Here is a 25,449-nt window from a genome sequence, read left to right as displayed (position 1 = left end):
GGGCCAGAGGTATCAGAAGAATTGCCGCTGCCATAGAACCCAGAGTTTGAAGGACCAACCTCACTTGTACCCTTTTGCATTGCATGAGGATATGAACTTGCTGCTGAATTGTGGCCATCCTGTCTGGCGGTAGCCTTGCGGACATACTTCTTGCATCCAAATCTGCTCCTATATAGGTAATAGACTGACAGGGCAATAAGGCAGATTTTTCGAAATTTATAGTAATGCCTAGCTGGGCACAAATTGTAATTGTATAGTCCCTGGCTTGAAGGAGTTGATGCCTGGTAGTAACAGTAAGGAGCCAGTCGTCTAGATATGGAAACACCTGGAATCCTCAACGCCTCAGGTGAGCCGTGACTACTGCCATGCATTTGGTGAACACCCTGGGGGCTGTGGTGAGACCAAAGGGCAGAGCTCTGAACTGGTAATGACTGGCTCCCAGCCGGAAGTGAAGGAACCTCCCGGAGTGCCTGTCCATTTTGATGTGATAGTACGCATCCTGAAGATCTATTGAGCACATCCAAATGTCCTGACCCAAAAAGGGTAAAATGGACTGTAGCGTGACCATTCAAAACCTTGTTCATTGAACAGACTTGTTTAGTCTGCTGAGATCCAATATTGGTCTCCAGTCCCCTGTCGTTTTTGGTACCAATAAGAACCTTGAGTAAGTTCCGGATCCGTGGTGGTCTGCCGGGACTTCCTGGATGACTCTTTTTTTTCTAGTAGTCTTGAAACTTCTATGACTGCTTGGGCCCTCAGATTGGGTGGAACATCTGGAAGGGATTTGCTTGACAGTAAGGGGGGTTGAAAGAAGGGAATTATGTAGCCTCCGGATATGATTGAGTGTACCCATTTGTCTTGCGTTAGGTTTTGCCAGGCTTTTGGGTATAGTGAAAGTCTTCCCCCGACTGCCTCCAGAGGCGGGCAGTCGGGCAACCCTTCAGGGATGCTGGAAGGGCTTGTCAGAGAAGGATTCTCCACTACCCTGGTTCTGCGGACCCCCTCTGCCCTGAGGGCGGCGTCTGTTGTTGTTGTTTCCTCCTCTGCCCCTGGAGGAAAAAGCACTACGTGTGTCAGGCGAGGCTCCCTGGGATTTTTGAAACCACATTTTACCACTCTTCTGACCCTTGGGATATGGTCTGGAAGGAGTGGAAAAACGGACTCCCACGGCAGAGAGAATCTTGCCTTCCTGTTCACACCTAGTCAGAGTGTCTTTCACCTGTGGTCCAAAAAGTAAGGAACCGTCAAAGGGAGTGTTGGTGAACAATGGAAGCCACTTTAGCTTGAGCCCCTTCAGCAGATGGATCCTGGAGGGAATCTCTGAGCTCTTTCAGGGAATCTCCGAGCTCTTTCAGGAGATCCCTCTGAAGCCTGGTAAAATGGCATAAGTAATTCAGTGACCTCATGGAAAAGGTCACTGAAGCAAACATTCGCTTCCCATATCTATTCATGGTCCTAGACTCCTTGTTAGGAGGATGGACAGAGGAAGAAGTTTCCTCTAACTCCTTTTTAGTGGCTGCTGCTACCACCATGGCATCTATGGGAACACCCTTAGTAAGGAACTGTTTATCAGGGGGTGCAGTGATAAACTTGCCGGGTCTCCTCGGGGTTGTTTCCACTGTATGCGGGGCTGACCAAGCCCTTTGAGCCACCACTGACATTAGTGGATCGAAAGGCGGAGACACCCAGGAGGTGGAAGGTCGGGAACCGAACGCATCCAGCAATACAGATTCATCCTCAGTAGGGGTTAGGGCATTCCAGTTCCCCCTCTGCTTAAGCATTTCTAGGATGTCCGAAAAGGAAACATCTTCAGAGGGGGATCTCGGGGACCTTTCCGATTCATCCAAATCCGTATCCGAAGTGACAGACTCAGGGGAGTCTTTTGCATAAAAGAGGAGAATCCCAGGATGCAAAAAACTCCCTTACTAGCCTCAGTAAGAAACTGAGATGCCTCAAAAAATCCTCCAAAGCTAGTTATGAAAATAAAATTGCCAAAGATTCCAAAGACAAACACAAAGCATTTTATAACTATGTCAAGAATCTAAATGGCAATGCTCAGATCTGCTCTGAGCTAAAACAGAATGGCAATAAATATACTGATCCAAAGGATATTGCCAATATCCTGGCAGATCGATTCAGTGCCAACTTCATACCCCTCTCACCCCTAAATGGCCCATCTCAATACCGGAAGATTGCCAAATTCCAGTAATAATGGCCACACAGGTACAAAACGCACTCTCTAAAGCCAAGAATACAGCATCCATGGGACCAGATGACATCCCGGGTTGTGTACTACATGAACTACAATATGAACTGGCACCTCACCTAAGTGTCATGTTAAATCATAGCCTCACCTCAGGTTTCGTGCCCACTGAGTGGCGCAGAGCTACAGTTATCCCAATCCACAAGGGGGGATCCACCTTGGATCCCGGAAACTACCGTCCCATCAGTCTGACAAGCCTTATCTGCAAGGCCATGGAGTGTATTATCATGGAACTTATAAACAAAGACATTGGCAACCTTCAAACACTTGACCCCACCCAGTTTGGGTTTGTGAAGGGCTGATCTTGTCTCCTGAACCTGATTGACTTCTTTGAATCAGTCTCCAGAGCCATGGACAAGGGTAAGGTGGTCCACACAGCCTATCTAGACCTTGCCAGGGCCTTTGACACCATCCCCCACTCTGGAATCATAGATAAACTTACTAAGTTGGGTATTAATCCCTATGTCACCCAATGGGTTGCTAAATGGCTTACTGATAGAACCCACACTGTAAAAGTAGCCGACTCCAAATCCAGCTCCAGACAAGTGACAAGTGGAGTACCTCAGGGTTCAGTCCCGGGGCCGCTCTTGTTTGGCATCTACTTCTCTTAAGTACAGGTCAACACTAAGGGACTCTGGCTAACAAAGTTTGCAGATGACTGCAAACTGGGAGCCATTATTGAATCCCCAAATGATGTGGATACTCTACAAAAGGGCCTTACAGAAACAGATGCTTGGTGCCAGAGCCATGGGCTCAAGCTCAATGCCAAGAAATGTATTGTTATCCCTTTGAAAAACATGTATCCATGAATTACCATATAGGTGGCAGTACACTAAACATAGAAAGTGTGATAAGAGACTTAGGGACACAGGTGGACAGTGGTCTCACCTTCGATAACCACATTGCCGCAACAGTCAGGAAATCCTTCTATGTGGCACACCTCATCACGAAGGGCTTTTCATCCAGAAAAAAGGAGGTCATTGTCCCACTGTACTCATCCCTCATTAGACCCATTATAGAATACAACGCCCCATTTGGTATGTATCTCTCAAGACATCTGCAACAACTGGAAAGGCCTCAGAAATACCTCACTAAAAGAATCACAGGCCTAAAGCAGATGCACTACGCTGACCACCTTAAAAAACTCCAGCTATACTCTGTCGCATATCGTCTACTCAGAGGCAATCTCTGCTTAACATACAAGGCCATGTCAAACCCAGAGCTGTTGGACATGCTACACTTAAAGAAATCCCAATCCCTCAGAGCTACACGCTCCAGGGATCTAAACATTGTCATCACAATAAACAAAACATGCTGGAGGGATAGGTTCCTGACCCAGAGACTCCCCAGACTCTGGAATAGATTGCCCATACATGTCAAGCAGAGTGCCTCTTTGGACCTCTTCAAGAGGAACCTTGACGATTGGATGGGAGAAAGGAAATTCACCCCAGGGATCACGTCAGTCGCCCTACTAGACAGGGGTCCATGAAAGTAAATAATGTGGGAAGAAATAGCCAGGGAATTGTTATGGCTAGGCTTGTATAGGCCCTAGGGCTGATAGCCTAGTACCAACCTATGAACCTATGAACTTCCTCTTCCGAGGGGGCTCCTCTGAATGATCAGGGGAGGCCACGGAAGAAGAGGAAACAACCAATGGGGTGCTCTGGAGTGCCGGTTCCCCACTCTTGGGGTCTGGAGGAGGGGCAGATGTTGATGCAGGCACTACAGGGGACGGAGCCAGTGGGGTCGAAAGTGGAGCTGACTCAGAGGCCAGTACACTCCTCATGACATCAAAGGCGTCCTGCTCCGATGCAGAAAAGGCTCCGGTTCCGAGGAAACTGGAATCCTCCTCCGCACCGAGGGAGACGGCTCCAAGGCCGATGTAGGAGCCAAGCTCACCTGTGCCGATGCTCCGAGAGGGAGAACGGGGTCAGACAAAGGTCCGATGCCACTCGCGCCATCAGAGCCGAGGGATGTCTCGGCACCCAGATTCCTTGACAGACGGCACCATCGAGGGGATCATAACCGAAGGAGAAATCGTTATCGGTGCCGACAGTTCCACGATTTGAACCCCAACAAACTCCGGCTCCGAGCTCAATGGAGTTGGAGGAGGAACATCGATGGAAGCGGACAGAGCCGACACCTGTTGAGGAGGGCTGGACAACATTTTGGCCAGTGCCTGCGACTTCAACAAGCTACAGACCACTCTCTCCACATCGTGATCCGAGAGCCTAGAGGACCGAGAAGAGTGGGAGGAACTATGACTGTGGTAACTCAGCAACAGGGGAGACCGAAGAGCCGAATGTACAGACTCTAGAGAAGGGGACCTCGGCCTCTAATGGGTCCGCAATGGCTCCGAAGGTACTGGTGGAGCTGACGGGGTGGCAGCCTCCTCGGTTCCAGTTGGAACCGAAGTAGTAGGTAAGGCTTGGGCCAATGATGGCTCCAAGCTGGGAGCCGACGATTTGGTCAGTTTAGGAGATTTCACAGACTGAGCCTTGGCCAGTGAATCCTGGGGCTTAAGAAGACCCCTCAAAATAAGCTTATTTTTGTGCTCCTGCAGAACTCTTGGGCTAAATGCATGGCATACAGAACAAGAGTCCTGCAGGTGCACTGCGCCTAAGCAATAGACGCAAGAAGTGTGCCCATCTGTCAGAGATATTTTCTGACAGCATGAGTCACACTTCTTGAATCCAGACACCTTGGATTCTTTAGACATATCCACAACTAGAAAGATACTACACTGAATTGTTTTGGCCAAAAGGCCGAACAGCAAAAAACTAATACCAGACACTAACCACAAAAAACAAAAACACACAGTATACTACAGTTAAATATATATATATATATTTTTTTTTTAAAAAGGAAGCCTCTAACTTAAATGGCTACCTAACAATCAGAAAGAAGAAAAGCTTAAACTAAAACGTTACCTACAAAACGGATAGAGGGAGGGGGAGAACTCTCTAATTTAAATGAGTTCTAAGGGAAAACTACAAATACACTAAACTACAACAAACTAGTTAGCGACTATTATTTTAAACAATAAACTACCAGAAAAAAACCTAATCTGACAGAAAAAGTAGTTCAATAAAACTTATACGAGCCTGAGCCAGTAACAACGAACCTCGCAACTGAAGCGGCAAATGAGATCTGGGTAGCTAGCGCTAGGCATCTTGGGATAAGGGGTAGCCTCAAGCCAGTAAACAGCTCTCGAGCTATAGAAGATGGCCGAGTTGGAGCCGAGGATCGGCTCCGATCCAAACAAGCAAGAAACGAAGGCGAGATAGACAACTTAACATAATCTCTTCTTGTGTAGTCTCATGTTCAGCATTTTCTTCATTTTGACCTCTGAGTTTTGTACCTTATCTGAATATCTGTTTAAAGCTTCTCCCATTTTGTTCAGCCTTTTACTGTCTGAGTTGATATACTCCAACAGTGTTTCATTTATTGAATCAGGTCTGTGTGCAGTTGTCTTACACTTTACTCCAGGTTACCGGAGGTCATGTCTGGTCCTTGCACTCCTTTTTCTTGAATACATGCAGTACTTTACCCAGTCAGCATTTTTTTCATCACCTTTTGTAAGTGATTTTCCTTCAGGTTCTCTGTATTTCCTTTTTCCTGGCATTCAGGCAGTGCACTTACTAGCAAGTTACTGAAATTTTCCCAGAAATTTAGGTCCACTGGCTTTCTCTGCTAAGTTTCTATTTTCACACTGGGAGAGCTAGAATTAAGCTCTTACTCAGTGTACTGCCATCTTGGAAGTCAAAAACAGTTCACAATTCTGAAATCTCCACAAAAGCAGGCAGTGCTTCACCTTAAATCTATCTCAAACAGGTTAAATACAATAAGGGCTTGCAAAAGATAAGATCTGTGATTAAAAAATAAAAAACATATATAAATGAATGTAACATCTTTGTCAGAAGCATATCTCTAAAGTGTACCTCATTATGAGGAACATATCTCATTTGGGGTCTTAAAAAGTTCATGTTCCTCAAAGTTCCACATTGAAAGGGTCTGGCATACAATCTGTGGTAGGAATTTTTTAAGTAATATCCATGGAAAATAGAAATAAATCATATTAATTCATTAAAACATCTTTTTATAAGTAAAACCTGCACATTTTAACCATCCTATGACCCTTCTAATTGAAGTTGTGAGTAAGCCATTAGTATGTTTTCCACATTTTGCTCACTTGTTCCACATTATCAAGGCTGGTTTTCCTCATTTTGAGAATGGAAGGGTGAGAGCTATGGTCAGAAGAGCCAACACTAACCTCGTAAAAGCAGGTTTTATATTGGTATCAAATTGACAGCTTTTTTCTACATTACTGATGGACCTGATTAAGCTTAAGCGATAGCATTTCAAAAGGGTTACTTATTACTTACGCTGACTTCCTGCCACATAATATAATGGAAAGTTTAGTAAATATAAGCATTTTATACATCATTTTGTAAGCTGTAATAAATATTTGCCTTTTTACCTAAAACAAACACCAGATGAACTGGAGGCTTAACTGGAGGATTCACAACAGGCTGAGTTGGGAAGCTCTTCTTGGGCTGTTTGCAATATTCAAATAAGGAACTCAATTTCAAAACTCTGTGACTGGTCCACTTATTTCTCTACCTATTCCTTTTCAACCACTCAGCACCCTTGAGTCATCCCTCTACAGTCTCAAAATACCTTTAAATAACAGAACTGCAGCTGGTATAGCAGCAGAACAAGAACGCTTCTCCATCAGCTCACAAACTGGCTTGAATAAACTTGAAAAAAAACTGTATAAGCATCTTATTACTTATGCTGGGAAAGGACTAGAAGCATTCTCCTAAATTTATGAGCTAAGGTGATATTTTCTGGGCTTAAACTTGATACATTTTTGCATCTTAAGGGAATATACAACTCACAGTGGATGCTTTTATATTTAGCTTAAAAGCAAGTCTATATAATATATTTGCAACATTCTTTGAAATAATATCTTCTCCATAATTAATATAATATTATCAGCATGTACCAAGTAAATACTGTAATAAATAGGTTATACGCAATGCATATATAACAAAGACTGGAATATCTTCACAGCCTATAACATTGCACTGATAGACACAATTATAAAAGTCATGATGAGACAATTTTGTCAACTACTTATAGACAAGACGCCTTTATTTTTAGCGTCCTTAATAACCTTATGATACTGTTACAAGATTCTTTAAATATCTCACCTTAATATTACATGGTATAGCAAATTACACAGAGCACATTTATAACAAACAATGAAATTATTATAACAGAAGTTATGATAAACTATTTCAAGCAAGTTCACCATGTTCCAGCTCAAATATTATGATTATAATTATAAACCATACTAAAGTATTTGTAGTTTAACGTCTTTCATTCATCACAAGTTAAGCACCACCCACTTTAACAAATAAATACAGACAGACAGATATGGCGCACTTTTGCAAGGAACAGTGGGCAAATATTGCCAAGTCAGGATGTGCCATGCTGATAGACTCCTACCTCAGAAGACTGAATGCTGTAATTAAATCAAAAGGTGCTTCAACAAAATATTAGCTTAAGGGTGTGCACAGTTATGCAACCAGCGTTTTGTATGTTTTTTTTATTTTTTTGTATTTTTTCCCCTAACAGATTTGTTTTTCAATTGAATTGTACAGGTTATAGGTCACATTAAAGGTGGGAAAAGTTGAGAAATTATTTATTGTGGTCTCATTTTTTTATATCACAAAAACCTGGCATTTTAACAGGGTGTGTACACTTTTTATATCCTCTGTACATATGTATTAAAACAGGACCTAGTCTTCTGTACTGTTAACCTTCATAGTACATCCAGGGCCCAAATCTTTTACACCTGCTTATAAATGCCCACTCTGTTCAGGCTGTCCCCCCCGTGCAAAATATTTAAATAATTTTCTGCAGTACACAGATTGGCACAACATTGGTCAGTACTGAGATATTAGTCTTTCATACCAGCAGCATAGTTAACAAATGTCTCATTGTCAGTGACTAGAGTGAGCAGCCTAATTCTTAATTCTATAAACTTCACTAGTTTAAATTCACCAGAAATCAGTCCATCTCTCTAGTATACTCAAAGTTTGAATTAAACATGCATGTGTCCACAAAGGTGCATAATCAAAAGCCTGATGACATTTCTCATACCATCTTTGCCCAGGTACATAAAAATACTCTTCCTTTTCCATTTCACTGCTGCTTCGCCTGACATTCATCTTTCAACTTCACAGACCTAGCCACTTAGGTTTACAGATCCCATATAATTTTTCCACTAGTTCTAAAAATGACTGAAATGGCAACTCCTTGAACACACCCACTGCTTCCTTACCATTTCTAAATGTCAATATTCACTCTGCCAAATGAACTTTCAACACAGCTGACCAAGTCAATGCATGATTTAATCTATATCTCATTTTATCTGACAGTATGCATAAACTGTAGTCTGTGTTGAAATGCTATCTCCAAATAACCATGATCCACATGCACCACCAACCAGCCATGTAAATTTCCTTCCTAGTTGTGATAACTGCCACAGTACCTGTTCTTTTTCATATGCAAGTAAAAAGTGCACCAAAAATCACCCTGGCTTGGACTTCCAAGATGGCTGCACACTGGTCAACAGCATAACTTCAGCTCTCTCAATGTGAAAAAATAAACTGAGAAAAAGGAGTGCAATTGAAAATGCTTTTTTGGAAAGATTCAGTTACTGACTAGTGAATATACTACCTGAATGCCAGCAAAGAAAAACAATTTGGAAAACATGAAAGAAAATCAACCAAGAAAATGAGATGAAAAAATACTGACTGGGAAGAGACTCTGCAGCTGTAAAGAAAAAAAGTTCTAGCTTCAGCTTTGGTTCAAGAGATGGCATTCAGTAATTTAAAGTTAAAAATAAGTCAACTGTACCCAGAGATGATTAAAGCAAATGAAACATTAAATAAACATATCAATTTGAACAAAATGCTGGAATAAATAGAAGAAGCTTTAACTAGCCATTCAGATAAATTGATAAAACTGCAAAAATCAGAAGTTAACATGAAATAAAACTGGCTGAATATGAAAGGTTTCTCAAGAACGGTTTAAAAAAATAGAGTTAGAAGACAGGGCGCACACAGAAAACCTGAGATTTTCTGCTATACCAGAGAAACTGGAATGAACAGACTGTATTTATTTTATGAAAGCACAGATAAGCAGCTGAACTGGTGTTCAACAGCAAAATTTGTAAACTGAAAGGGTACATCAAGTATACACTCCAAACCTGGCCATGAGAAAGCAGCCAAGACCTATAATAGTAAAGGTGCAATCATCCCAGCAGAAAGAGCTTATCATGACAAAATTGTGGCAGAAGGACGAAATACTAAAAACTGGAGACATCAGAGTGTTTGCAAAAAATTGTTACTCACTGTACTCCAGGAAGAAGGGAAGCAAATTTATTCCAGCAAGCAGGGAATGTCGAGAGGCAGGTGCAAGATTCGATCTGTTGTATCCAGCTGTCTTCAAAATGTTTTTCCCCCTGAAGGATTAAAGTCATTTTTTTATGCAGAGCAGGCTAAGGAGGAAATAAAAAAACAGTTTATCCAACAAAAAGTGAGTCAGCAAGCAGAAGGGGACTCTGCTTCTCATTCTTCTGACTATAGGGTTCATAGAGAGACTTTACCAGTGAAACCCTTTCCAATGTTCCAAAGAAAAATGTTGGAGAGGCATAAAAAAGCACAGGAGTTGACCGAAAGAATCAGAAGTACCTTGGACTTAAACCAGTCTGGAGCTGGAAGATGTAGATAAACAGGAAGAAGGCCAACGACTCTGAAATTAGTGAATAAATAAAAGACTATAAAGCATCTTACACAACTGATGTGAAATAAGGTTTTACAAGAAAAAGTGGCTGAAAAACACTGAACTTTTATTGACTATGTTAAACTTGTGAGTGGACTAAAAAGCATATACCCCACTTTACATTTAGAAAGGCACTAAAAGGAGGAAAACTATAAGTACAACAATTTTTGCTCTTATTAGTATGTGTGTAAAAAATTTCATGATACAAACCGCATGTTATACACAGTAAGATAAATTTTGTGGAGTATGTAGTCAGGGGTATTTTAAATGTGTGGGGGCGGAGTCGTTCCAGTGACAGCTATACGTCTTAAAGATATTAAAGTAAATAAGTGCTTTCTCAGTTGTAAGAAAAATAGGTTTTACAGTACAAGAAGATAAAAAAAGGCTAGACAAAAGCAAGTTTAATATTAATATGCTGTGATCTTGGGTGTAAAAGTTCACTGTTTATATTATATGCAGAATTCAGACATTTTTCATTTTTATTTTACAAGGGTGAATGTCTAGATTGGTACCTCTGGCTTAAGCTGTAAACGTGTTTTTATAAGTATGTAGGCTTTAAAAATAAGGCAAAATGATGAAAGCTATGAAATTACCAAAGCTTCTTCCAACTGCAAAAATATTAGCTTGTTAGCCAGTGCACTTTTTCTTAGAGTTAAAAGTTAATGTTTTTTGAATGTATGCAAGCTGTTTTTCATATCTAGGAGAGGAAGAGGGTGATAAGGAAAGAAAAGACAGCAATCAGTGCGAGTGACAGCACAGGCTGTGGCATGCATTTTAGCATGGGTAATCATCATTTTAGGTTAGATAATGCCAGTAGGTGCAGCCATAAATTTGGGGCAATTGTTCCCTTCTGGAGGGTTAAGCTTCATGTTTTGAAGATGTACATAGTTTTGTGCGTTTGTTCCAAGTTAATAGGGGCTTGGGGTGTTTGTACTTATTTGTTTGAGGGTTTTCATTAAAACAAAATGTATTGAAAACTGTGGCACAAATTCAAATGGAGATGAAAAGAAAAAAAACTGTACAAATGTTCAGCCCTACAAACATTAGTATAGCCATATAACACAAAAGTTAGAAATATTCATACAAAATAATGTATAACAGGTGGGAACAGCAGCTTTTTACCATAACGGCTATGTTGTCCATATTATCCTGGAACATGAATGGCCTTACAGGTATATATATAAAAAGGAAAGAGAACTGAATTATATTAAGAAATGCAGAGTGCCAAGAGCAATACTGCAGGAGACAATTTTGGAAAGAAACAGGCATGTGAATTTGAGAAAGAGAGAATTTCAGAATGGATATTCAGCAGAATATCTGGGACAGAGGAAAAGCGGGGTAATTACCAGACAGGCTCCAATAATCACAGATGTGAAAAAAAAGACAAAAATGGTAGATCTGTGGTAGGAAGGAGCTATTGGCAAGGGGAGGAGGATTCCAATGGTATGTACTTGTATTCCACCCAAAACTGCTATTATGAAGCTTAAGAAAATTTTTGGGAGAAATAATCAGTTTTCAGCAGGGAATATTATTTATAGGTGGGAAGTGGAATTTGATTTGCAATACAGAAGATGTATCAGGAGACCAAGAAGGGATAATATAACAAAAAAGGTTAGATTTCTAAAGAAATTTATGAAAATATTTAGTATGGAATATGTGAATTCAGTAGTAGGAACTCAGAATTTAGACATTATTCCTGAAATACAATAACTGGGCTAGACTAGATATTAATCATATTTCCCAAGAAAACATGCATTTAAGTGACAGCTTTGATACTCATTATGCACCAATAAAAACCAAGATAAAAATGCAGGGTAATGAAGTAAAAATAAGACGCTGACGCTTTCCCTCTTACCTGTTAAAAAATAAGATTTTGAGGAATTGGCATTGGAAATTATTTAATAGTTATCAGGGAAGACAAAAATGTCTTCAGAACTTATAGCTACTGACTGGGATGAAATGAAAACTGAGTTTAAAAACAGGGCTAAGAAATAATATTGGCTACTTTGATAGGCTGACAGATATTAAAGTACTGTACAAAAAAAGGGGAATATCACAGAAAAGAGGATGTGTAAATGCAGAATAAAGAGAAAATAAGGGAGTATCTGGATAATATGCACGAGCTTAGAAAAATTGATTGCATTTAAGCAACTATTTTTTGATAACCACAGCACAAAAACTTTTAGCACAACAACTTATGCAGAACAACACTAAAAGGGTTGTCGCCAAACTTAAGGAACCTATAACAAGAAAAATAAACACACAACCTGTAGGGCTTTCAGAGATATTCCAGAAATTTTAAGAAAATTTATATAAAGCAGAGAACTGTGGAAATCAAGAAACAGCACAAATGGAAATACTCATGGAAAACTTAATTATGCCAAGGTTAGAGGTAAACAATGCTCAACAAACTAACAGTTAAGACAGCAGGTGATGAAATAAAAACAGTGATGTATAATCAATTTTCAGGAAAGTCACCAGCAACAGATGGTATTCCTGTGGAAGCTTGGAAATTAGGAGTGAAGAAAATGATAAAGATCTAGAAGACTAACAGTATTTTAAAAGGAGGAGAAGCACCAACATCTTGGAAAAAAGCTGTGGTGCCGTGCGTTACCTAAACATGGCAAAACTCCATCAGTCCCCGCTTCATATAGACCCGTTTCAATTTTAAACCACAATTTATAAGGTGTTTATGTTCATACTAACTAAAAGAATAGTAAAGATGCTGATATGAATCAGTGTAGTTTTGTGGATAGGAGGCAAACATTTGAAAACATTAATAGAACAATGATGATCCAGAGGGAAACAGAATGCAAGAAAATACCTCTCTTGTTGGTGGGGCTTGATGCAGAGAAAGCATTTGCTAGAGTAAGCTAGGATTTTATGTGTAGGACATTCAAAGTATTATCATTTCCTGATAAATAATAATGTTAATTAGAAGGATATATGAAGGATCGGAGGCAAGAACTAAAGTGGGAGGGTTCCCCTCAGGTACGCTGTGTTTGAACAGAGGAACCAGGTAGGGGTGCCCTCTTTTACCTTGTCTGCTTTATATTTAGAACCATTGGCAAAGCAAACAAGGGACTCAGAAATACAAGGCTATAATTGGTATGGTAATCAAGAAAAGTTTGCTTTATTTGCAGATAATTTTACTTTGCACTTGATAAATCCAGAAAGGACATCTGACTGTTGTGGAACATTTTAAGGCAGTTTCAAGGTTTTTTGGGATATAAAATTAATCAAGACAAAGCGAAGGCTATAGCTGTAAATTATTTACCCAAACATAAACTGGTTCAGCAATACCTATATTTATGGGGACATGATGAGATGAAGTATTTACGAGTACGGATTAAAAAGGCTTCTGTTATTGCAGCTAAAGGTATGTGGGAATAGACTAAACAAAAGATAATACAAAAATCGAGAAACTGGAAACTCTTACTCATGGATACAAGCAGTGGAAATATTTTTAGTCCCTTTAGTCTTGTATATGGGTCAGGCATACTTTTATCAACCCAAGGAGAAGCTGTGGGCAATAATTAATAAATAATTGAAGTAATTTACCTGGGAAGGTAAAGGTAAAGGGAACAGAGAAGATGACGGCTGCCATAATACCCAAGAGGTACAAAAGCATATGAATGTCAATTTGCTCTGCATCTTTTCCATTGATACTAAGGCTATGATTTTATTGGCCATTCTTCATGAGGAGGGATAACTGACAGTCTAGAGTATGCAGTTCCACAATGACAAACAGAATTTTTTTAAGCAAAAGTCAATAAGTGCTTCTCCCAGTTTATGATAAAGTTCAGGACCTGTAATCAATGCAGGACACAGAAAAGTGCAGTTATAAGGAAGCCCTCTTGACAGAGCTACAAGGAGCCTGTTTTCTACATCAGTAGATCCTCTGGCAAGACTAGACAACCAGGACCAGAACCCTGGCAAACATTTGGGAGCACATGACAGCCCAAATGGCAGCACTGTATACTGAAAGTGATACTAACCTAAATTAAATCAAAGGACTCTCCTGTGAGGTTCCCTAATGCTGATGTACCAAACTGTATCCATTACTTCTGATACCACCACTGAAAGCAGAAGGAAGATCTCCCAGAGATTCATTCTTTTTACAGCAGACAGTGTAACAAACAAACTAAACTAAAGAGATAACAGGACAATTCTCAGGGTGTAATGTTTACATGACATTGAAAAGCAACATAAGAACAGCACTACAAAGTGAGGAGATGAACTGGAAGTGGCTCTTCTGTTTTACAGACATATGTGCATTCTACTACTTAGAGAATTTATTTAGTCTTGGGTTTTACAGATGAATGCACATTCTGCTATTCACAATATTTCTTTTAAAAGTTTTATGACTCTGAAAACTGTAATGTCTTTCCAGTTTCAAAAAAATAAGTTATGTACTTATCATCTACAACAACTGGAAAGACCACAGAAATGCCTCACAAAGAGGATTACCGGCCTCAAACAGATGCCCATACGCAGACCATCTCAAAAAACTTCAGCTTTACTCTGTCGCATATCGCCTACTCAGAAGCGATCTCTGCCTAACATACAAAGCTATTTGAACACAAACGGCAACACCAGAACTGATAAAACAAGACAGTCAACTCACCGTTCCAGCTAGGTTTAAAAAGTAGCGTGCAGGCTTACTCGAATAAGGCAAAAATGGTGTATATCCAAAGATATATTTATTGAAGACAATCCACAGTACTGGAAACTAAAATCCACATGAACAACTGTTAAGCGCTTTCATCCGCTTATCGCAGACTTCTTCAGAACAGCTGACTGACTCACAGTACAATCCTTTTAAAATCTTTTTGGCGCCATTCTAAAGGCAAAAATTTAAAGTGCCAGTGCTTAATATAATTTGTACATATTTTAAAAAACATAATTATGAAGACAATCAATATATCCTAAAACTTACTAAAACCTTAAATAACAATTAATATAAACATTTTTCTAAAAAATACTAAATGAATAAAATTGTAATAACAAACTTCATACTCCACTGATGTAACTAACAAACACATACATAATTTTATGATAACATATTGCACCTGAAGGTGACTGATCAAGCCAACATTAGAAAGGGTTTAATAGAAATAAAATCATTTATACCCGGTTCCTTTGTGGCATCGGTCAACACTTGCCACATGCTTTCTTTTTTGCTTAGTATTGCTTTGAAATTGCCCCCTCTATTTGATGTAAAAACTTGATCTATTATGGCAAAACTGAAACTACGATGTTCACCTTTCTTCTCTATATGTCTATATAAAGCATTCTTGGTGTCATTTACCTAATTCTGTAAACATGATCATAAATTATTTTCTTAAATAGTCTCTCTGTTTTGCCAATATAGTAAGCAGGGCAAAGTGAGGAGATGAACTGGAAGTGGCTCTTCTGTTTTACAGACATATGTGCATTCTACTACTTAGAGAATTTGTTTAGTCTTGGGTTTTACAGATGAATGCACATTCTGCTATTCACAATATTTCTTTTAAAAGTTTTATGACTCTGAAAACTGTAATGTCTTTCCAGGTTCACAAAAAATAAGTTATGTACTCATCATCTACAACAACTGGAAAGACCACAGAAATGCCTCACAAAGAGGATTACTGGCCTCAAGCAGATGCCCTACGCAGACCATCTCAAAAAAACTCCAGCTTTACTCTGTCGCATATCGTCTACTCAGAGGCGATCTCTGCCTAACATACAAAGCTACGTCAAACCCACAGCAGATGGACATGCTCCATGTAAAAAAAATCCCAATCAGTCCGAGCTACACGCTCTAGGGACCTAAACCTTGTCAACACAATAAACAGAACATGCTGGAGGGATAGATTCCTGTCCCAGAGACTTCCCATACTCTGGAACAAACTACCTATCTACATCAAACAAAGCTCCTCATTAGCACTCTTCAAGAAAAATCTTGATGATTGGATGGGAGATAGGAAATTCACCCCGGGAATCACTTCTGTGGCTCTGCTTGACAGGGGCACAGGAAAATAATTTTCTTGGGTAGCAAAAGCCAGGGTACCCATTTGGTTAGGCTTATATAGGCCGTAGGGCCAATAGCCTAGTACCTACCTATGAACTATAATGTTCCATCTGTGTTGTCCATTTTCATTCTTCCTCAACAGTTGGGTTCAGATCCGATCCTTGGATCTGACTAGGCCGTTACTATAACTCATGGTAGCCACAAAGCTCTCGAGCTTTTCCCTTACCTACAATCCACCAACCCCTAACATACCTCAGATCACATTTGCCGCTAGATTAGAAATAAGAAATATTTCTGTCAATTTCTAATTACAGAAAGCCATTATCTGGAGCTCAACAGAAGGACCAGAGAAGTTCTTATAAACTCTCATTCTTCCAGAAATCATTTGTTAAATTGTTGGGGGTTGGTGGGAGGGGAGTTAAGGGAAAATGAAAATGGACAATGCAGGTGTAACATTTTGGTCAGTACTTAACTTCTTTATCTGATATTGTCAATTTTCATTCATTCCTCAACCACTGGGACAGAGTCCCCAGCTACCTGAAATCCCTGGTGGACGCTAAGGAAGGACATTCCTGAACATGGTTGAACCAAAGGCTGCTTTTCCCCTTGAGACCAGATCTAGTTTGTAATGAGTAATAAAAGTATGGAGATTAGCCCAAGTTTCAGTTGCACACATGTCATCCATGGCATGCCTAGATAAAAATACTGACAAAGTTGTCATGGATCTAGTTGAGTGGGCTCTTAAAGTTTTGGTAATGAAATACCCAATTTATTCTAGACAGAATATATACAGTTGGTAAGCCATCTTGCCAAAGTTACTTTTGTAACTGATTTACCTAATTTGACATCCACAAAGGAGACAAATAGTTGATCAGATTTTCTAAAGTCTTTTGTCTTATGTAAGTAGAAACGTAACTGTCTATGAACATCTAACAAATAAATGCAACATGTATTCTCCTCTGTTCTCAAATTTTGTAAAAAAAGACAGGCAAGATTAACAGACTCGCTGATGTTGGATTCTGACACCACCTTAGGAAGGAAAGAAGGGTTGGCTCATAATGTTACTCTTTCCCTATGAAAAAACAAAGTAGGAAGGTTTGGAGGACAAAGCTTGAAGTTCAGAAATTCTTCTAGCAGAGAATTCCCACTATAAAGATAGTTTTCCAGATCAGACATTTAAGATCACATTTTGCTGCTAGTTCAAAGGGGGAATGAATTAAGGCCCGCAGTATTAAATTTAAGTCCCATAGGGGTGTAGGGTTCTTTATCAGGTGGTCTCAACAGAAGAGTGCCTCTCAAGAAGGACTTACAAAACTTAGATGAAGCAAAGGAATAATTCTCAAATCCAATATGGAAGTTAGAGATTGCTGTCAACTGAAATCTAATGGTTGAGGAGCTAGCTCCTTCATTAAAAATTGTTGCTAAAAATTCAAGGACACTATGTACAGGGGATGAAAAAGGGTCAGTATGTTTCTGATGTGCCCCAAAAATGAATCTCTTCCATTTACTTCTGTAAAGTTTCCTCATAAAAGCTTCATGGGAAGATAAAAGAATATGACGGACAGGGGAAGAGGGCATAGGTTGTCTAGCTATTAAAGGAAGTGGAGAAACCCCTCTGTCAGCTTTAGGTTTGAGATATCCGGATGAATCATGCCCGTCGAGTGAGACAGGATGCTTGGAATCAGATCTAGACTCTAAGGAGGGTAAAGATGATGAGGCCAAAGAAAGGGGAACCAAATCTGTCGAGGTCAGTAAAGTGCAATGAGGATGACTTTGCTCTTCAACCTGGCAGCTTTCTACATAAATTTGGGGATCAAGGGATTTGAGGATAATCATAGAGGCCAACTGTGGAGCAGAGGGTCCCTCAGTGATTCCCTGGTGGGAGAACCAGGGTAAAGAAGCTGCTGCGCTTGTTTAGGGGAGAAGCAAAAAGATCGCAGCAAGGCTGGTCCCACTGATGGAAAATCATTTCTGCCACTTTCTTGTTGGGGGACCGCACGTGCAGTAGTAGAATGGACCTGCTAAGCTTGTCTGCTATCACTCTGGACTTCCCTGGGATGTGCGTTTCTGTCAGAAAGCGGTTGGAAGAGATCACCCACTGCCACACTCTGAAGGCTTCTCGGCACAAGGGGTAAGACCTGGTTCTTCCTTACTTGTTTATGTACCAGACTACAGATATATTGTCCAATTGAACTGAAACTATCCCTTAAGGGAGAAAGTCTTAGAATGCTTGCAATGCTAACAGCACTGCTCTCATTTCTAGGACATTGACATGAGAGCTGGCCTCTTTGGGGGACCAAGTGCCTTGGACTGTTTTCCCCAGGAAGTGCCCCCCCCCAATCTGGGATGCATCTATGGTCAGTATGGCCTTGGGCTCAGGGAGAATGAAAGGACGGCCTTGAAGAACTTGATCTGATCGAATTCACCACCAAATATACCTTCTCCATGCTTGAATGATTTTTATTTGGACTGATGTGTTGATAAAGAATCGAACAATGACTTGCTAGCATCCATTGAGGATCCTCATGTAGAATCTTGCTAGAGGAACTAAAATTAAGCCACTAACATTGATCCGAAGGCTTGTAGAATTAATCGTGCTGAAATCGTCATACTGTGAATAATCTTCTTGACCTGGAATCTGAAAGTTTGTACTCTTGCAAGAGGAAATTAAGCTGTTAGTAATACCGTGTTGAAAACTGTTCCTATAAACTCCAGTACCCAAGAAGTTTCTAACTGAGATGTGCTGTAAATTATGGTAATTCCTAGAAGGAAGCAAACTTGGAGTATCTGATCTCTTGCTGTTATGAGCAGATGCTTGGTGAGGGAGGTAATGAGTCAGTCATCTAGATACAGAGACACCCAGAATTCCTGCAGTCTTAAGTGAGCTGCTACCACAGCCATGCATTTCGTGAACACCCTAGGGGGGACTGTGGTAAGGCCAAAGGGCAGGGCTCTGAAATGGTAATGATTGGCTCCCAGCCAGAATTGTAAGCACCTTATGGACTCTATCTACATATTTATGTGATAGCACATGTCTTGACGTGTCTATTGAGCACATTCAATCATCCTTGTCTAAAAAGGGCAAAATGGACTGAACCGATTTGTTCAAGTTGCAGAGATCCAAAATTGGTCTCCAGTCTCCTTGGGCACTATAAAGAATCTTGAGTAAGTTCTGGATTCTATCTGGTCTGGTAGGACCACTTGGATGACTCTCTTTTCTACCAGCTTTTGTATTTCTAGTGCTGCTGCTTTCCTCTGACTGGGTGGAGCAGCGGGAAACTTGCAGGAGGATGGAGGTGGAAGGGAAAAGGGAATTATATAACTGCTGGAAATAATCTTCTGCACCCACAAATCTATTGTGATGTCTAGCCAGGCTCTCCTGTGCAGAGATAAACGACCCCCGACTGCTTCCAGGGGGAACAATCAGGCCTCCTTTCAGGAGCACTGATAGGGTCTGTCAGAGAAAGAATCTCTGGATCTTTGGTTCTGCAGGCCACCCCTGCCATGTGGGAAATGTCTTCCATTTGAGTTTCCCCCCGACTCTGGGGGAACTACTTCCAAGTGGATCTTGGAAAGGACCCTGGAAATTTTTGAACCACATTTTTAGTCTTCCACACTGGTTCCTAAAGGAGGTCCTTTGAGGGGTTGAAAAACATACTTCCACTGCAGACAGTGTCTTTCCTATCTGCTCACACCTGGAGAGTGTGTTGTTCACTTTGGGGCCAAATAAGGAACTTTCGTCAAAAGGAGCATTGACGAAAGAGGACTTGAAGGGCCAGCTCCGTGAAGTCACACAAGCACATACAGGCATGCTTCCTAATGGAAATGCCTGAAACTTGCTGCCCTTGAGATACCCTCAGCTGCATGAGAGAGAAGCCTTATGGATGAATTTGAGATGGACTGAAGGGTTGCCAACTGTGAGGCCACAAAAGCTTGAGTCCCAGCAGTAATGGTCCCAGAAAGGGATTCTGATAGTTCCTTAATCAAGTCCCTCTGAATTGTACCAGGTAGTTCAGCGACCTGAGGGCAAAGGTCACTGAAACATAAACATGCTTCTCAAATCTGTACAAAGCCCTAGACTCCCCGTTTGGTGGGATGGTTAGCGGAACTCTGTGCTGCCAGTTCCTTCTTAGTGGCCACTGCCACAACCACAGTATCCACAGCTTCTCCCTTACCCCAAAACTTCCTTCCTGCAGGTGGTGCCAGAATCTGATCCGGTATCTTGGGGACAGTTTCAACTAAGTCAGGCTCCTTTCACACCTTAGAGATTAGAGATCAAATCAAAGAGCTCATCAGCAGGTGGAGTTACCCAGGATGTAGATGGGCCAGATCCAAATGCCTCCAGGAATACCGATGACTCCAGAGAAGGACTGCTGGAGGAAAAAAACACCCTTTTGTTTAAGGATCTGCAAGATGTCTTCAAATTAGATTCTTCAGGTGGTGATCTTGGGGATCCTTCCCCTTCATCAAAATTGCTTATCTTCAGTGATAAATTCCTGTGGAAAATCTAAGTGCCTCCTTTTGCACTTTCTATTCTAAGGCACTTCTTTGGCAGAATGCTCCAGAGAAGTATCAGAAGAGATGGTGACACCCTGCTGGGGAGCTTGGAGAGTTTGGGTTGGCTGTCCCCTGTGGAGTTGAAAGTAGAGGCTCAAGGCACAGAGACACGAGCTCTGAAGGGAGATCTGAGGGAGGAGAGACCTTCCGTCCTGCTGAAGCAAAGAAAACTCTCTCCACCACCTCAAATGCAGAATGACTTGGGGAGAAGGAAGCTGATGGAGCACAGAAGCCATGCTTCTGCCCCATCGGCTCCATCTGCCCAGAAGGCATTCCACCCAAGGTGGAAGCTGGAGCTGATGTGTCCAATGCTGAGGCTCCGAGGGGCAGTGACGGCTCCAACAACTTTGGAGTTGACTCCAACACCTTGGATCTGGCAGGGATGCTATGGCTCAGAGCATCATCTGCCTCCAAACTCGTGAGAGATGAAGCACTCCGAGAAATCCTTGGAGCCAAAGATAAAAATATCCTCTGATCTGACCCAGGCAGTCCCGGCAAACTTAGATCTAGGGGTTTCAAAACAGACTACCCAAACTGAAGAAGGAGCCGATAGTGGAGGGGTAGAATAAACCAAGCCTTCCTGACCCGAAAGGGTAGGGAGCCAGGGGATCACCCATCTGTATCTGTGCCAAGAGAAATCTCATCATCCTATCTACATTGGCTTCAGTGAGACTCCTGGAAGAATGAGAGGAGGCTAAAGGAGATTTTGAGTTGAGCCCCAGTAATTGCTTCAGAAAAAACAGAAGATAACAAATCTTTTAAAATCAACTTGTTTTTGCAATCCACAACAGCTCAAAGGTTAAAGTTCTTACATATAGAGAAGTCTATGTTCAAGTGGTCTGGCCACAGCCAATACACATACAAATTATGTGCATGTAAGAGAGGAAGCTTATGATATTTTTGACATTTTTTAACCCCCAAAGGGCCACTTTCAGACACTGCTAAACAAAGAAAGAATTTTTTTTTTAATTTATTTTAAATAAAAACAAGGGAAATAAGGGCCAGGGAAGAAAAAATACCCACAATGGTATGCAAGAGTACACTAAACAGTGTAAAAAAGTTAAATAGGAAAAAGGTAAATATATACTAGAACACCAACCACGGTATATATAAGGGATACACCAAGTATAAGAAAAATATATATAGGGATGGAAAAATAAAACTATAAGACAAGAAAAATTCACTTATCTGAAAATAAGCTCGACAGCTCATGTGACCATGTCTACTTCACGAAGGTGGCAAATGATTGCTGAGGTATGTTGGGGGTTGGTGCATTGTGGGTAAGGGAGAAGCTCGAGAGCTTTACGGTTACCACGAGATATAGTAACATCTGAGTCAGATCAGAGGATTGGATCCGAACCCAACTGCTGAGGAACAAATGAAAACTGAGAACATCAACTCAGCTATTTCTTCAGGAGGAGACACTTACATGAATCAAAAAACAGGAGGTTCCAGAGGTGGGACAGGACCAAACGAGGCAGAAGGAAAAATTGACTTTTACTGTTGTATTAATGCCAAAAAGTTACTGAAGTTATCTGATTCTTTTATAAATACAGTGGTTAACTTACTGTCAAATAGTATTAATTTTATACTTACCCTAGTACCTAAGATAGAAAATGCTTTGGTTTACAAGTTCAGGTTCTGCAGAAGATTAGATTAAGGGAATTGTTCTCTCAGACTACAATGTTAGTCAAAATATTTTCTGTATATGTTCACTTGGCTTACACAGACCAATAATCTTGGGATGGTAGGCATAGGCTAAAATATAATGGAAATTAAACAAATAAGCATTCAGACTGTTGCCATGAGTCCTGATGGTTTGCAATGCACATATTCATTAGTTCATATGCTTCATATGGGACAAGAGTTACTAGGTGAAGCACTTCTTAAAACACAACAGATTTCCTATGGATTACATTTTATCCTACAGCCTTCATGCCTGTATGTTTTTGATTGCTCTGCATTGTATTCCCAGATGTTGGAAGCACCTGTAAGTTAGAAAGCAGAATGCAAGGAAAAAGAAAATCAGACAATGCAGTGGGAAAAAGAATATTTCTAACATCTCTCAACTAAAGTAGGAGCACCGAAATCACCAAAAATCTGGTCACACACTGATTTAAGACACAAAAATGAATAGCAAAGAACCTGTGCTGATCTCAGTTGTTGTTTTTTCAGTTTTACCACTGTTTTTTTTTTTCTCCTCTCCCCACATTTTAATTGCTACTATTAAGTCACTCTCAAACTGAGGCAGCAACAAAAGTAACAAACTAAAGGAAGTAAACCTAGCTTTGACTAATGCATTTGTTTAAAACTGAGAACAGTCCTCTCCAAAACTAGATCATTTAGCAGTAGGCCGATGCTCAGCATTGGCTCTGTTGTCCACCAATCAACATGCCTGAGTATACTGCAATTCCTTCTGGACTGATGTGCTTTTTGAAGAGGGTACTGTTAAATATTATTACTGAGGCCTTAGGTAAGCTAATGCAATTGCTTGCACATGGACAGCAAGTCAACACAAAGTTGTTAACATGCACCTTATTTATATGGGCAATACACAATCTGCAATATATACTGCAGATTTTGCGTGTGTCCCATGGAAAAATATAAAAACATATTTTAAAATGTATTTCTTACTAGGCTACTTTAAAACAGCAATTTGAATTACCTTAATAGCTGGAGGCAGGTTAGCTTGAAGCAGTGGCATTCTTAAGTACTGTAATCCAGTTTTTGCCTGTAATTTAACTGTTGGAGGCCTTACAGGTACCGAGCAGTATGGCACAGTGGAGTGTACAATTGGTGGAAATGCATGTGATGCAGCTGGATGTGATGGACACGTTTTAAGGCTTATTAAAGGGATTGTAGGAGTACTAAAAGAAGTTTTATACTGTGATGAAGGCTGAACCTCTGGCATTCTCTGCTCAAAATCATTTCTTTGTGAAGTAGGTGCTGGGTAGTTGACATACTGATCCATGTTAAGATGGCTGGGTGGTCCTTTGGAGGTCATTTCACCAAGTCGTTTCTGCTTTTCTGCTGGTGGTACATGCTCTAAATCATACATGGTAAAGTGTACTGCTGCTGAGCCAGTTTCTTTTGGAACTCCTGATTTCAAAAGGTTTTGTTGCTGGATAGAAGGCCCCCATGCTTCTTTAGGTGGCAAGGAAAATGAAAAAGGAGCTTGGGAAGTAGCAACATTTGGGATCCTCATTTCTGGCACATTCAGTTGTTTAAACTGATGGACATCGTGGAGTCTAAGCAGAGGAATTCTACTTACTGCAGACAGTTCTCTGTTGACAGGAATAAGATTAATGCTCTTGTGACTGATAGTCTGTGGCAAAAGCAAATGACAGTCCCTTATATGGGTAGAACTCAGCAATGGCAACGATTCTGGAATTATACCAGTACCACTGGTTTGACTCCTAGGTTGGTTCATGGGGAGATTCAGTTCTGGAGGATTCTGAAAAATAATAAAGACAAAAATGGTTGAAATTGAAGTGGTTTACGATGCAGGAAGCAGACTACAATAAGTAATTAAGAACTGTAAAGCATGCACAAGTATAAATCATGTATGTCAATGTTACTGCTACATAAACAGAACAAAAGAGATTAAAGGATCTCTGAATTTTATATTTGGAAGTCAAAGAACTAATTTCATATCAATACAGGGTTATGTTACACCCACTGCTTTAGTATTTACATTACTAGAGTATGTGCATGAAGGAATAAAATAACTGGACATAATGTCTAAAGACACTGGATAATTACTTGTATTATTATTAATCCTGTAAAGAGTATCTATCATCTAAATGAGATCAAATATATCAAGAAAAGATTGTCTGTATTACTTTAACAAAACTTTTCACTCATTCATACTTTTACTACCTGCGCTCACAACTACCTTAAAAAGAAAATGTATCTTCACTCGTCAGTCTTAGCTTTGGTGTGGATATACGGACCATGGATATTTCCAGTAATGTTTTGAGTGATGCATTAGAGTAATGAAATACAGACATCAAATATACTCTTGAACATTAGCTACAGGCAGCAAGGTCACTATCACTCTGCCTTCCTTCTTGGTCTAAGACTACTAATACTGAATGTGCATACGTACAAACATATTGATACAGACAGACACACACACACACACACACACACACACACACACACACACACACACACACACACACACACACACACACACACACAGAGCACAGCTGTGTAGAAGCTGCTAACATTCCCGCCTTCTAAATATATATTCCACCTAGTATACCACAGATAATAACCAGGAGGAAATCTCATGGCTGGGCACAACCTCATGTACTATTCAACCCAGATGGTACACACCCTAAAAATAAAATGGTCAAATAACAGTGCTAAAGTTTTCCTGCTGCCAAATGTAGAGCGCTAGTAGCAAAAGCATTTGGGCAGGCTAATCTGAATGAAATCTGATGGCAGATGTGTCAAGGAAAGAGACTCATTACAGCCTATGAGACAGACGTCTTGCACAGACCAGTACAGAGATAGTTTGACTGACAGAGGCTGTTAGTATGATATACAAATTGGTGAAGCTAAAACACCAGAAAGTAAGAGATATGAAGTATTACCTTCATCACATGATCACTGCCTTTCTGTCCAAACTGTTCTCCTCTATGTGATATTACAATCCAAGGATGATTGTGAAAAAAAAAAAGATTCTGTTACTACAGGTTTTTTTTTCTTATTTCTTAACAGTACAGCTGTGATGGTGCTAAATTAAATGTGG

The 25,449-nt window shown here is 40.4% G+C and overlaps 1 protein-coding gene across 1 annotated transcript in view; it reads right to left on the bottom strand.

Moving 5' to 3' along the window:
* Nucleotides 1-25,449, bottom strand: part of CPLANE1 (ciliogenesis and planar polarity effector 1) — a 4,248,669-nt gene that overhangs the window by 1,215,520 nt on the left and 3,007,700 nt on the right. Inside the window, exon 33 of the mRNA XM_044076333.1 lies at nucleotides 23,356-24,144. Coding sequence (XP_043932268.1) covers nucleotides 23,356-24,144 — 789 coding nt within the window. The remainder of the gene's footprint in view (nucleotides 1-23,355; nucleotides 24,145-25,449) is intronic.

This window comes from Protopterus annectens, chromosome 1.part0 (genome assembly GCF_019279795.1).
Source record: "Protopterus annectens isolate FY-2018-M chromosome 1.part0, PAN1.0, whole genome shotgun sequence".
Taxonomy (NCBI): domain Eukaryota; kingdom Metazoa; phylum Chordata; order Ceratodontiformes; family Protopteridae; genus Protopterus; species Protopterus annectens.
This window is presented reverse-complemented; position numbering and strand designations above follow the sequence as displayed.